Source organism: Rhynchophorus ferrugineus, unplaced genomic scaffold, assembly GCF_030347505.1.
Source record: "Rhynchophorus ferrugineus isolate W39M unplaced genomic scaffold, kcgeb_rfMv2 rfM9, whole genome shotgun sequence".
Lineage (NCBI taxonomy): Eukaryota > Metazoa > Arthropoda > Insecta > Coleoptera > Curculionidae > Rhynchophorus > Rhynchophorus ferrugineus.
The window spans coordinates 12014990-12030770 of NW_027472588.1; the positions used below are offsets into that span (position 1 = coordinate 12014990).

A 15781-nucleotide genomic window follows, 5' to 3' on the forward strand; every position below is an offset into this window, starting at 1 on the left:
GGGAGTTTTAATAATTACACCGTCGATGCAGTTGTCCACAATGTTACTACGAGGCCTTTATATGATACAGTTAGCGCTTAAAAAACAAATTGAATGGCTTTTGCACTGAACGACTTTCGATTTTATGTCACATCAGCTCAGCAATAACATTATTAACACAAATATCTGATTGTTTTAGTTAAAAAATATGTGAAAAATGTGTACGTATCTTTGAAATGTAAGTTTTTCCTTCGATTTCCCCCCTTCTCCCCGACAGATGCTGATTTGGTTTCAATGGGATCACCTCGGAAGTGCACTCTTTCGAATAAAAAAATTTGAATTTTGAAAATCGGCCGACAATTGACGGGGAAATCGGCGAACATACATTATAAAAAACAGCCGAATATAGAATCTCCTCCTTTTTCGCACTAGGCTAAAGAATAGTCATGAGAGTACATACAACATACAAACGTTACATCAACCGTCTCACCACCACCTTGAGTTATATATTCAATTATGGTTAGCGGCATTAGAAGCTTTAAAGGATTTGGGAATTGTAATAGACTTGAGATTGTGATACTTAGTAGGCAATGTAATTTTGTTCAATTAATATTGATAACAAGCTTAGTCTTCATTAAAGGTATTCATTTTGTATCCTACATTTGGCACAACCTCTGGTTTATTACTGATATAACTTTAAAAGACACAATAGCTATTAGAAAAACGTTTGTGTAAGACTTGAAATATCCTCTTCCTTTATCCTCTATCAAATATCCTCTTTGTTTATATAAATGACAAATTATATTGTGAAACATAACAGGTCAATTGAAAAATACCCGGCCTGACACATAGATGGCGCTATCAGAATTAAATCCATATGTTTTTTACTTAGCCCTAACCCTCAAAAGATGCGTGTATAAATTTGACAGCTGTCGGATCATTAGTTTGTGAATTATAGCTTTTGAGTGTATCACCCTTGAAGGGAATTTTGCCAAAAAAATGTCTTTTACTATGGTAGGTAGGGGACTTTCAATTGACCTGTTAGAAAGGTGGCTGGAATGCAGTTGTGCCATCATAGTGTCTTTGGTCTTAAAACTAAAACCATTCATTATTCATTATTTCAATGAATTAGAGGTCTAAATAGACTTATAAACATCTGAAAACAGTTTATAAAGACATTATTTGAAGATAGTAAATATTTTTATTTAACTACTCTTAAAATTATCGCAATTTCAAATGAAACACGAAAATAATCTAATTTCAACTATACTTGCGAAGAGACATTGGCTGTCTGTCGGTTTGTGAGTGAACTAAAACCAAGAAAAGTATTCTATGGACTGATTAGTCCATATTTCAGATCATCCAGTCTATCAGCAGTGTATTGTACAGACTGTTAAGAGCATGGTGGTAGTAGCATAATGATATGGGGATGCTTGGGTCACTAAAAGAAGGTCACGAAAGTAATGATATATGATTAATGCCATATATTAATATATGGCCATATGATTAAAATTGATGGTAGACCGAATAAAGACCGCTATAGTTCAAGAAAATGCCATTCCTTATCTTATCTGATTTATTGTCGTTTTTTAATTACCTTATTGTTGCTAAACTTTTAAACGATAGTGCATATAAATAATTTAAAAGTATCACATTAGCTAGATATTAGTTTAACTTGAAGCTTTATTGTTACAAATTGGTACAATGTATTTTATTAGATAAAAAATTGTCCATAAATAGCCACTATCTATCTTTTGAGGCTATGCACGAATAGATCCATTTATTTTTTGTATCATCATAAGAAGTGAGGTGCGGCTCAGACGCGACTCATATATCGGATCAAGTAATAATCTGAAGGAACAAGGTCTGGATAATATGGCGGGTGGGGTAGCATTGCCTATATAATGTTTCCAAGTATGCTTTCACCGGTTCTGTAACATTATTGTGTCTTCACTCGTATTCCGACCGTTTTTTGCATAGTTGTCGGCTCAAACGTATCAATTGTAGTTGGTAGCGATCCCTATTTATGATTTCATCGAGCAATGCATTCAAATCATCGTCTTCAAAAAAATCCGGATGTCCATAAGTCGTTATTTCATTAAAAAATGTAATGTAAATTTACTACAGCGACCACCAAAGATGCGTTGTTAGTCTAAATATATTATCGTTTTGTTGAAAAAACTCGTTTTTGATACTTTTTGTTGACAATATCTTTTTTATCGTTCAATCATTTTATCTGCGTTTGTACAGCACTGCATACCACTTTACACTTTAAAATTCATAATTACGCAAAACAAACGCTCAATAATAATTGTTAACTAATTGTATATTGTCATCATATTATACCGGTGAACATTTTTTTTACAGGAATCTTAGCAAATCGATTCATCAGATCATTTTCGTTTCATCAATCATCGTTTTGTCAGAAAACCTTTATTTCCCGCAGAAACAGTAAATAATTTACAACATTATAGAATTGCTATCCTAGTTACTCATCATTCCATTTCACCAACTATTTTAAACGGAACTATTCTAACCAACATATCATAACCGATGCTTTTAGAATCGGACCCCGCGACTTCACAAATGAATCAACCGAACAAGTAACAGATTATGGGCAAAAGAACAACTAATTCGGTGCGATGCCGCGGCATCCAGCACTTCTCTTGTACCTTTTTCCAGACTCGTCGCTCGAAATGAATGAATCTCCCATCTTAATTTAGCGTTTCCTCTATCCGGACCGCCACCCCTAATTGCCTACAGAACGGGCTGCTAACACCCGACAATTTACATCTCCGTTACGGCTCTTTGAGCGGCTATTTATACGCGCCGCCACCACATCCAGCGGCATCTCGGATGGCTTCAACTAATTTCGTGGTTGTCCGTAAAGGATTTAATAATTCTCGAATATTTATAGTTTCCTCGGCTATTAGTGTCGTTCAGTGTTCGTCAGTACTAACAGATCCATTTAAAATAATGGCTTTGGGATGAGACTATGTATAAAAGAATTTAAACAAAAGGTGTGTTCGGGGATTAAATTAAACTAGAATTAAACTAGAAGAATAGAACTGATTCTTTTTGGAACATTTTGTAATGTAGTTTTAGTATTTTTAACTTAAAACTTAATATTAAAATCATAATTTAGCATTATATAATTAATTTTAATAACAATGGACTAAATACATCAAGCTTATAAATGAATTCAAAAGGATTTACAACAAATGGGATTTACAATTGCAAAGTTACAAACCGCATCACATTTCCAACCAACTAAATGTTAATATATGTGTCATTTAGTCTAATTATGAACAAAAATGTTTTTATAAGTCACATTTGCGGAAGTTTCACTTTTTATTTTAATTTGAACAAAGATGCGACTGAAGGCCACCGAATACTGTGAAGCTTATGATAACCATACTTCATCACTTTCGACATCTGAATATTGGTTTCATTATTGTAAAAATGGAGCTTTTGACACCGAAAATACAAACCATTCTGGACTGCAAGGTTGGTTTAACAGTGGTTTGCATTGATACTATCGCTGATCAAAATGCATGTTCGCATCTAATACGTAATTTTTAACCGACTTCAAAAAAGGAAGAGGTTCTATGTTTGTCTGTAAAGTATACATGTATTATTAATGTATGTTGTGTATTAATACATGTGTTATTAATATATGAAAAGAGCACTTCCGAGGTGATCTCATTGGAACCAAGTTAGGATCTGACGGGGGAAAGGGGAGAAAATCGATGGAGAACCTCAAATTTCGAAGTCATATACAATGCTTTCATATAATGTTTATCTAAAATAATCAGATATTGGGGTATAATGTTATTGCTGAACTGATGTGACGAAAAATCGGAAGTAGTTTAATATAAAAGTCAGCCAGTTTGCTTTTTAAGCAGTGTCCATATCCTATGAGACGTCGTAGAAAGATTGTAACCAACTAATATACTATAATAAATATAGACAATACTATAGAACTTAAACAAAACTTTTTTTTATTACTCTTCGTGATTCCACAATCTGCCCTATTGGCAATAAGTATTTCTTATGTCTATATTATATATACATGGCATGTAGAAAATCACTTCATTAAGCAATCTTCTGTATAAAATATTATCTTAATTAATTAGTCTTATTCTAATGCTTATTCTAAAGTCTACATATGTCCAGTAATCAGATCAGGTGGTGTTAAACGTTTTAGTCTACGCACTTCACTATCACGTCGCATATTTAGCTCATTAGCGAGTACATTGGGATGCACTGACACTCTTTCGAAGTACTTTACACAAACACGTTAAATTACACTCGTTATAGGTTCTAGAGGAATATCGCGTTGTATCACTTTATTTGAAATATAGTACGGAGCATCAACAATGGCACGCAACACCTTATTTTGGAACCGTTGAATGATGGATATATTAGATTTACTAGCGGTACCCCATAGTTGAATACCATATGTCCAAATGGGCTTGAGTATAGACCCATACAGCAATACCTTGTTATCTAATGATAACTTGGATTTGCGTCCAATGAGCCAATACATTTGATATAATTTTAGTCCCAGTTGTTTCCGTTTAGAGAGTATGTGCTTCTTCCAGGTTAGGCGTCGATCTAAATGCATACCAAGATATTTAACATGCTCTGCTTGGGGGAGTTGACGATGATTGATATTCACTGCTGGACATGTTCTTCTACGCAGGATAAACGTTATATGCGTGGATTTTGATTCATTAGCTTTAATGCGCCATGTCTTCAACCATAATTGTATTTGCTCCAGGTGGGTTTGTAGGTTTATTGATGCTATGACTGGATCTTCATGGGATGCTAAGATTGCTGTATCGTCTGCATATGTTGCCACAATAGTTATTTTTGTGGTGGGCAGATCAGCCGTATACAGAAGATACAGTACTGGACCCAGTACGCTACCTTGCGGGACTCCTGAATATATTGGATTTAATTCGGTATGTTCATCGCCTTGATTTACAATAAAATGTCTGTTAGTGAGATACGATTTTAGTAGCAGATAGTCCGGATGAGGGAGAAGTTTCTTTAGTTTAACCTGCAAGCCCGTATGCCATACTTTGTCAAAAGCCTGAGATATGTCTAGGAAAGCAGCCGAACAATATCTTTTGGCATTTAGGTCAGCATTTATTTTGTTTACAAGTCTATGCACTTGTTCTATAGTCCCATGCTTATTGCGAAAGCCAAACTGATGTTCTGGAATAATTTTTCTTTTTTCTATTATATAGTTTAGCTTTTTTATGTATAATTTCTCGAAAACTTTCGAGATTATTGGTAATAAACTTATAGGTCGGTAGGAGGTCACATCTTCTGATATTTTTCCTGGTTTAAGTATCATTAATATTCTAGCTACTTTCCAGATACTAGGGAAGTAATTAATTCGTAGCATAGCATTAAATATAAATGTTAATAGTTTTATAGCCTTTTCTGATAGTCCTTTTAAAATTTTGCCAGTAATTAAGTCATAACCAGGAGCTTTTTTAATATTAATCTCTCTCATTATTGTATGTTTAACTTTTTTGATCGTTAATTTCTCGTGCGGTAAATCCATTTGAAATGGCGAATCTAGAAAGCTAGTAATTTTATTTTCGTCATCTTTATGTAGCTGAGACTGGAAAGGTTTAAAAACATTTTTTAAGTGTTTTGAGAAAATGTCGGCCTTCTCTATATTGCTTCTCGCCCAATTATTTTCGCTTGTTTTAATAGGTGGGTTATGCTGCTGGGATCTCCTAAGCTTTTTTGTTGCTTTCCACAACGAATAGTCTGTAGCCTCAGTTGATGTCAAGTTTTCTAGGTATTCTTGAATGCCTTGATTTTGTTCAATTTGGATTAGATCTCTCAGTTCTTTTATGGCCCTATTAAATTTTCTTTTATTCTCTTCAGTCCTTTGCTGTTGCCAATTTCGTCGTAACTTTCTTTTCTCTGCTATCTTTTTCTGTATTGTACATGATATATGTATATTTTTTCTTGGAAATGTTTCACTGTTGGGAGTCGCGGAATATGCTGCCTCCTGTATATTTTTTGTAAGATTTATTGCTGCTATTTCTATATCTATTTCAGTTTGTAATGGTAAGTTTAGAGAGATATTTTGGTCTAAGTTTTCTCTAAATGAGGGCCAGTTAGTTCTATTATTGCACAGAGAAGGGGGTTTATCTTTGATGGTAATTTTTGAAGAAATTGTTACTATTATTGGTGAATGATCAAAAGACAGGTCTTTGAGATCAAAAGACGAAACAGTCTTTGCGGAATTTTTCTTTTTCGAAATGCTTTATATCATCTCGAATTATTATGGCTGTACCTCCATGTGCTTTATCATTAGGGTGATTTGTTGGTGATTAGGAATTTTCAAATAATGTTTGTCCGTAAAGTGTGTTTCGGAAACCATCATAACGTCAATATTTTGTTCATTTACGAACATTTTTAGTTCCCTGGCGTGTTGTTGGAGCCCATTGGCATTCCAGACGGCGATTTTGTAGCTATTGGTTTCAGGCATTAGGCAAGTTTGCTGACGACGGTTGTGAGTAGACCAAGCATCGTACTCATTTGATCCATTAGTTTGGCCATCATATGTTCTAATCTTGAGATGTTGCTAGTTTCAGTAGGTTGAGATGTCGTCCATTCCGATTTTCAACCATTTGGGCATAAGTTATGTCTGGTTGACTTGTTCTGGTTGGCAGTGGTAGATTGGTATTAGTGGATTGTTTTTGTTGATGCCTTTTTTCCCTTAAGGCAGGATAGAGTTTCTGTTGTAGTTGCTTGTGAACTGCGCAACCCTTGTAGTTCGCTGGATGATTTCCTTTACAGTTAACACATTTCACTTTTTCATCGCGAACTTTACGAGTACAATCTCCTGTTTTATGTTCTCCTGCACATTTTACGCATCTATATGATTTGCGACAGTAAGTCTTTGTGTGCCCGTGCACTTGACACCTTGTGCATTGTGGTATAGTTCTTTTTATATGTGGTGGTTCGCATTTAATAATATTATTTTCCAATTTGGTGATTTCATACACCGCCTTATTATTTCCATTAGGTTTTATATCTATATAAAACATAGGCAGAGGTTTTTTTGTCGTGTGATGTCGTATATTGTGAAATTTACGACCTCGTGACCTTTTTCAGCTACCTTGATGGTGTTAAAGTCCGTCCCGTGATGTAATCCTTTAACACGAATTTAAATGTTGTCTCGGATTTTGGCCTGAATGTATGGTATTGGGTGTTTCTTTCATCTAATTCTTTTAGAAGAACTTTAAAGTGATCCGCTTCGAACAATTGGATCTTAATTATTTCGTAGCTCACTGTTTTAATTGTGTAGTTCGCAGTAATGGTTTTCAATAGGTCATGGATGTTTTTTTTATTATTCCTACCTTATAGACTGTTATTGGTGGTGGTTTGGGAACAAGTTTTTCAGGGCTTGGTTGTATGTTCTCTTCAATTTCTTCCGACAGGTTGCTAAAACTGCTTTTTTGTCTCTATCGGTTTCTGCAACCAATAGTCACTGATTCTTGTTTGTTTCCTCGCGATTTCTTCTTCTGGACTTCTCAATCGTTTTTTCTTAATAACTGTAGTCCATTCTGATGGTGGAGTTTGCGTTTTTGCTGTTTGTTCTAATCTTATATCAAAGTGTGCAGGTGATTTGGTTGAATCGCTATGGTTTGCCATTTTTAGATTTTTAATATTTTATTTAATTTACTTCCAGAAGATAAAAAAAAATAAATAAATACATTGTTTATTTCACGCACTTCATTTTTCACTTACGTTATTTTGGCACTAGTTTTTGACCAAAAATACTATAAATGAATTTCAAAAGGACTGTTGTAAAATAAGATGAAATAATTTTAAAATACTAATAAAAATGAGATGCAGTCCTTTTGTCTGGTCACGTAAACACGTATTCACTACACTTTATTTCCACTGAGAGACGGACAGCCGCATCTGTTATACGTTTTTAACACTCAATTAAATAACCGTAATAAAATACTGGGTTTTTTTAAAGAAAAGTATCTTTTTATAGCTTGGACCGTATTGAAAATACGTCTTCAACCTACGAAGGTTGGAACTGAACTCATCAGCTTGATTTACAATAAAATGTATATCAATGAGAGACGACTTTAGTAACTGATAGTCCGGATGAGGGAGAAGTTTCTTTAGTTTAACTTGCAAGCCCGTATGCCATACTTTGTCAAAAGCCTGAGATATGTCTAGAAAAGGGGCCGAACAATATCTTTTGGCATTTAGGTCAGTGTTTATTTTGTTCACAAGTCTATACACTTGTTCTATAGTCCCATGCTTATTGCGAAAGCCAAACTGATGTTCAGGAATAATTTTTCTTTTTTCTATTATATAGTTTAGTTTCTTTATGTATAATTTCTTGAAAACTTTCGAGATTATCAGTAAAACAAAACTTAAAAACTAAATATGTACAATAACCATAAATACTATATAAAATTAAACATATATCTAATCATAATAATCGAAATATTACGTATTATTGCCATAAAAACAGTCAAAAATATCGTACCAAAGTGTTATAATATTAATATACAATATATTGTCATTTACAAGCAAACTACCAAAAAAATCATAAAACTACAGATATTACATATACATCTATGTAAGCATAAATTGGGTACATTTTTGTCAAGGTAGCGTCTAGGACGACAGAGCCAGAACGTTAAAAATCAGTCGAATGAAACTAGTAGAACCAAAAATAGTAACTAAAAGTACGACTGAAACAGTTCATCGTAAATCGTAACAAAATCAGTCGGATCGAAAATAGCGACTGAAAACAGTCGACTGAAACAGTCGATAGTAAAAAGTAGTCAATTACTAAACAGTTGATAGTCAATTTCAGTCGATAGTTCCCAACACTACTTAATACTAGCCTAAAGCGATTTATCTATTTACAATATTATTTTAACTACCAACAACTGACCAGTTTGAAGTCGGTGTATATATGTATATAGTAGAAAATAAAATACTTATAGTATATAGGTTTTTTTTTTGTTTTTTTTTATTTAGTTATTACAACGATTATTATAGACATATTTTATTTTAAAACTTTTTTTTGTATTAAAAGTCTGTTTGATTATTGTTTACTTTTTAGCAAGTTCCTTATTTATTTTATGAAGGCGGTTTAACTTTTTTGTTAAAAATATGTTTATATGTTTGATATTTCCATTATTGGTAACATCGTTCCCATTGTTATTCAACTCAAAAAAAATAAAGATGGCGGCCGTCTAGATGGATGATGGATAATATAAAAAACGAAAGCGTGGACCGGGGCCCTTTTTCCGTAAATATCGTTTTGAAGAACGTGCCGGTTCAGCCGCCCACGTCCAGCTGCCCCGGCTACGTGTCCGACGGGGCCATTTGCGAACGACTCGGCTCGCCTTACATTCGATGGAACGTTTTTCTGCTAAATTGCCGAGCTTAAACGCCATGTCGTTAGCAAAACAATGTGTTCTTTATGGGGCGCAGTTCTTGTTCCAATTTTAGTTGCGGGATTAGGAATAAAAATAAATATCCTCGAGTATTAATAGTTGGCAAACAATGCGCCCGCTCCGCCCGAGACATTGTGTAAAAAGTGTTTGATTTTTTTTGTTCTGTGAGGTGATAGCCACATTAAATAAATTATAGACACGTACTCCCGCGCGCACACACTTACACTTCATCATCCCGTTGGATAACAGGTACTAAAAATATCAGATACTCTTACCCAAATAGAAACTTTAATAGATTTTGTGTTAATTCTTTTGTTTTGTATACTTTCGTACCAGTTTCAGTCGACTTTCATAGAAATTGATTTTTTAGTAACAATGATTTTTTATTTTTTATTATTTTGTATAAAAAGTACGTATATTCAAATAGTTTTCTAATTATATTAAACATTAATTTATGTTAACCAAATATGCTCAATTAACAGGTCAATTGAAAAGCTCCCGGTCTACCATAGTAAAACAAATTTTTTGCCAAAATTAGTTTTTTTATTCAACATAATTCCTTTCAAGGGTGATACACTGATATAGCGACCATCCAACTTTTCGATACCATTTTTGTAGTACGATTTGTCCTTTGCTTCAAAATAGGGCTCAGTTTCGGCTATTACCTCTTCATTCGACGAAAATTTCTTCCCAGCGAGCATTCTTTTGAGATCTGAGAACAGAAAATAGTCGCTGGTGGCCAGATATGGATAGTACGGTGGGTGAGGAAGCAATTCGAAGTCCAATTCACGGAGTTTTGCCATTGTTTTCACTGACTTGTGACACAGGTCTTGTTACATTGTCTTGGTGAAGCAGCACTATCTTTTTCTTCAAATGCGGCCGTTTTTGAGTAGTAGTCAATGAAAATTATTCCATACGCATCCCAAAATAAAGACGCCATAATCATACCAGTCGACTGTTGCGTTTTCCAACGCTTTGGAGCGGATTCATCGTGTGCAGTCCACTCGGATGATTGGTCTTCGGAGTGAAATCTACATAAAAATATTTAAATAAGGTCTACCAAACCAAACATCCGTAGTCACTTGATATTATTCCTTTCTATTACTTCCACACGTTCCAATTGATGATTTATGACTCGACGGGATCCAGTTGGAGCAAATGCAGGAGTTGAATCTGCAGCTCAAGTAATAAACCAATTCTGCCAAGTTACAGGAGCTTTTGTTTTTCAAAGATGGTACGTGTGGAAGAGAGGAAGTATTACAGTCAAGTCTGAATATCCACTTTTTCTAACGTTTGGCAGGATCAATTCTTTTGTATGACTCCGAGAGTTGCACAGCGTTACAGTCTGGCATCTGTACGCTTGAGGTATTTCAAATGCGATGCTTGAGGCAAATTCTACATATTTCTTTCCAATATCATGTTAGAAATGAAGTCATTTAAAATGCGACAATCAGAGCACAGTTGAAGAACAAATTCTTGTTGGTCGGAATTTTCCACAGACTTATGTGGCTATATCGATCTTTTGGGTGGAAGACGCAGCGAGAAACTCGGAGAAAGATATGAATTAAGATCATAAAACACGATCTGAAAAATAGGATACTGACATTGCCCGAGACCAGAGCAGCTGACAGAACGCCAACTGCGGTCAGATGTAATGAAAATGATTCAAAATCCGAAGTTAGCTTTTACTTCACTTAACAAGAAGTCAAAAATGAAGCTTTCAAAAATAGGAAGAATTTTTTGCAATTCAAAATCACAATGAACATTCGAAACTTATTAGTTAAAAGCCTTTTCTGTCCATCAATCTCAACATAATTGTCTAATTCTTCCATTTTCTTCTGTTTCAGTTCACCCACCATCCCCAAACTACAGTTTAACCAGCGGACAAGCGAGCGTCTTGAGTAATCATAGCAACGCCTCTCATTCATCGGCCGAGACACCCGACGATAACGTCAGAGCCGCCAGCACCAGTTCCGGTCACTCGCCGCAACCCCAACCCTCATCCTCGACGACGTCCACCACGTCCAGCACCACACAGAGCAAACCGCCATATTCGTACGTGGCTTTGATAGCTATGGCCATCCAATCGTCGCACATGAACAGAGCCACTCTGTCCGAAATATATTCGTACATAACCGCCAAATTTCCATACTTCGAGAAAAACAAGAAAGGGTGGCAGAACTCCATCAGGCATAACCTCAGTTTGAACGAGTGTTTCGTGAAAGTGCCGCGCGAGGGCGGTGGCGAGAGGAAGGGCAATTACTGGACTCTGGATCCCCGTTACAAAGATATGTTCGAGAACGGGAATTACCGCAGACGGAAGAGGATGAAGCGACCGTACAGAGCGGCACAACCTTATCCGAAAGCTTTCTTCGGGGACGCTTTGACACAGCACGGACTGACGCCTTTGACCAGAAATATATTCACCACGCCGCCCTCGTATCCACCGCCATATTCGAGATACGAGCCCACGTGGCTTGGACAAAGTCAGCTGACGTCTTATAGTACCTGCAATTCTACTGGATATCCGCAACAAGGGTAAGTAATCAGTCTCAGTCTTAATATTTCTCTTGTTTCTTATCATTATTAAAAAAATAGAACTTTACTCCATCCTTTTTACACATAATAGAATATAAATGTATTCACAATGTGAAACTATAGTCTAGGAAAAAAAAATGTTTCTTAAACATTTTAAAATACTTTGCGAATATTGATATTTTTTCTTAAAAATATCGATATACCTTTTGTAAAATATCAATTTATCAAATATCATTTCTTTCTTATTGTTGTAAAACAAATTCGTTTCAAATGTTTTCGATATATCGAAATATCGATATATTTTTCGACGACCGATATCCCTTCTACAACATTCCCACCTCATGATGATTTCCTGATGAAACAAATTATAAAATTAACTTGTAGGTTTTATCAAGTTGAACAATATGTGGTATAATATTTTTATGCGAAAAATTAATCGTTAATGAGTTTGTTTCATAGCTTCCATATCCATTTTGGAAATTGGAAAAGGCATTGGTGATCAGCGAACTTCTTGAACTAATAGAGATTAGTAGTTGCAGGTAGCATTCACCAGTGATCATTACATAGTTAATTGCACCTTTTTGATCACAAATAGCTATATTTTAAGTCCATCTATCCAATATTTACAATAGCCCATCAAGTCCTATTGTAATAAATCAAAGCTTCGGTATTTATTTACAATTCGACGCTAAAAATTATTGTCAATCATACAAATTGGAAGTTCTTTGGACTTCTATAGTTGCGTTATTAAAAGCATCATTGTTTTTAAACTAATCCCATCTTTTATAAATGTTGCGAAACACCCGATTTTTTTGCAATTTAGCAGCTTTATGATGAGCTAATTCAATATATACTAACAAAATGTTTCTCTGCTGTCCTGTTGTCATTTCAATCAAACAACAGGATACATCTTCATTATTGGATCATAGCTGAGAAAAGTGTCTATTTCTCAACCAATACGTTGGTCTTGGTGTCACAGGAAGAAATAGAACCTAAACTTACTGATGTTAGACTGTAGCGGTGTTCAAATATCGAATCCATACAGAAGGATTTGTAAGACAACTGTTTGTAAAAAGCGGAAGAATGTAGTCATTATTGTAAAATTTCGTCTCTTCTATACTCATCATCTTAAAGGAGCAAAAGCTCATGCATCTTGAACGAGCTTTGACTGAGTCGATTTACTACTTCAGCAATAGATGCTACTTTGTTCTCCTAAACCCAAGTAACCTAAATATCAGAACTTGCTCTAATTCGATCCCATTGAGATTTACAATAGCAGGCGATCCATCATTTGTCCATACTTTGGTTTTTTTCTTCATTAATTCTGAATTGAAGAATGTTAGAAACCTCAACATTTGTATCAGTGAATATAAAACAAACACTAAATCGGCCAAGGAGTTTTTAGCATCATATTGAACTGAGCATCTAACAATTTTTAAAATTTCTTTCTATAATTGCATCTATCACTACACTGAAAAATTTAACATGATACACAGAAAGAGCGATACTGATCGATTCTTCTATGTTTGTACCTAATAACACAATAGCATAATAGATTTGTTATTGTTCACTCCTAAAAATTAAAAATTAATTTTAATTTTAAAAAATTTAATAAGTTTGAAATGAAAATCTGCGGTGTGCTATAGTTTTGTCGCAAATTGTAAATGACCTAATATACAATTTAAGGATTCATTCGTTAATTTTTCGGTAATTTTTCGAGGAGAGCCATCACCGAGAATGAACTGTGGTTCTTTGTTTCTGGTTGGAAAAGATAAATCAAGTAGTTTTTAAGGTTTTTTTCTTAATTCCATTCAATTATTGCCGCGGAGATTGCAACAAGTAATGAAAATGTTTTAAAACAAGTTTGTCGTCTGTTTCTATTGTTCATTTCTAAGTTCTGTGTAAAAAACCTGTAAGTAAACAATGGCTGTCTATAATACATGAGTCAAGAGTTGAAATGAAAAATCTGCAGTGTGCTAAAATTTTGGCGCTAATTGTAAATAAACTTAAACTTAAACTTAAACTTGAGAGATTCTACTTTTATTATACAAACATTTTTTTAAAACTTTACATCGCAGTACAACGCGTGCCGAGTACATCGAATCATTAATAAAATGAATGTTAAAAATGGTTAAAGAATATCTTCATTTTATTTTCAGTTATCCACCGCCAGCAGCATTCAGCCCGTGCAGTGTGCGACAAGAGGCTGCCGCCAGATATCCCCCCTATTGGCCGCCGTCAGAGAGTGAGTACCCCCCCGCCACCCATAGTTCACCCCCAACTGACTCTCAGCTCCTATTCCAGTGGTGACTGCCGTGAAGAACGAACCAACCCCGGACAATTCAATGTACGTCACCCCATATTTCCCATGAAACGTCCGCCCGCCGTCCGTGGGGCGAAGAGGGGAGCGCTAATGCGAAGCGGGGGGTGGCGTAAGCCGCCGTCCGCTCTCTATACTAGATAAAGACAAAGACAATGATGGAAATAGTTTTATAGTTAGGAAAAAAATGGATACAAAGTGGCCACACGAAGCTTTATTACGTTGGATACATCCAAGTCCCGTCGACAATGATATTCTCTTGTGTTCTATTTATGTTCTACCGTCCAAATTGTCCAAAGTCTATTATTCCCCGAGTAGGTTCATTTAAATAGTGATTCTCGTAATAGTTTTGTGCTTAGTATAAATATCAACCGTTGTTAGACTCGTGACATTTTTTAATTTTTTTTTTCATGTCTAAAACAGAAAAAACAATACTGATTGATGTTTAAACAATAAAATATAAGAAATATCGAATAATAAATTAAGAATTGATATTTTGCAGTATGAATGGTTGCAAAGCCATAGTAATTTATTTTGAATCAAAATTTTATAGAGTAACTTCGGGTAATATAAGCCTTTCTCAACGTTCTTTATGGAGATTTATAATTAATTTTCTAAACGATTAATTTAAAAACATAATTTAATTTTTTTCATTAACAGTTTAAACAATTAGAACAATAAACACAAACAGTTGTTAACATAAACAGACAACAATTTTAAACATGGTGGATTCATATTTAAATGAGCTATATTACCTGCATAATAAATTAATAAGAAACAAAAAAAAATTGCTCTATTTTACAAATCAGAATTTGCATAAAAAATATCCGTTTTCACTCCTGAGTATATTATTACGTTTATTACGTATTATTATTTTTATTACATTTCATTCACTCTTTTTATTACACTCATTCATTTTATTCACTCTGCCACTTAATGACATTTGCGGAACAAACCACCCCCCTCCTCCTTGCCAAAATCACATATGTTTTTTGGTACTTAATATCTTTAAAAAAATTACAATATTACCCTTAAATACAAGTATAATCCATGTATTATTACGGTTATCGATTATTATAATCGATACAATTTTATTTTAATGTTAGAATTCGAAATAAAACTGCCTTTTCAATAGAAGTCAGTTCAAATTTATCATTTTTCTTTTTTAAAATGTCTTGTAATTAATTTTCATCAATATTGCTGTCGTACAAAGGTTCTTTTTGTCTATCCAAACTGGACATCTATACCAGTTTTTGTTATCAACCTTTACCCAAAGAAGTGTTTTCAAATTTTTTAAGTATTGTAATATTTTTTTTATACGGGTATAAAGTACAGAACGTTTTAGCAACCTATCATTCATGAGGTTACTTCTGTGTGGACTTTTTTTTTAAACTACCATCGTCCAAAAATTTTTTTGACCCTCCAAGGTAAACATTTATGTCTCTTTCGTTTTTTACTATTATTCACAATTTTT

At 34.4% G+C, this 15781-nt stretch overlaps 1 protein-coding gene across 1 annotated transcript in view; it reads left to right on the forward strand.

Moving 5' to 3' along the window:
- The window catches only part of LOC143202268 (uncharacterized), a 63177-nt gene extending 48082 nt beyond the window's left edge, over positions 1 to 15095 (forward strand). The window contains exons 3-5 of the mRNA XM_076413624.1: positions 11297 to 11987; positions 14147 to 14232; positions 14292 to 15095. Of these exons, the coding sequence (XP_076269739.1) occupies positions 11297 to 11987; positions 14147 to 14232; positions 14292 to 14359 (845 nt within the window). The 3' untranslated portion in view covers positions 14360 to 15095. The remainder of the gene's footprint in view (positions 1 to 11296; positions 11988 to 14146; positions 14233 to 14291) is intronic.
- The last annotated feature ends 686 nt before the right edge of the window (positions 15096 to 15781 follow it).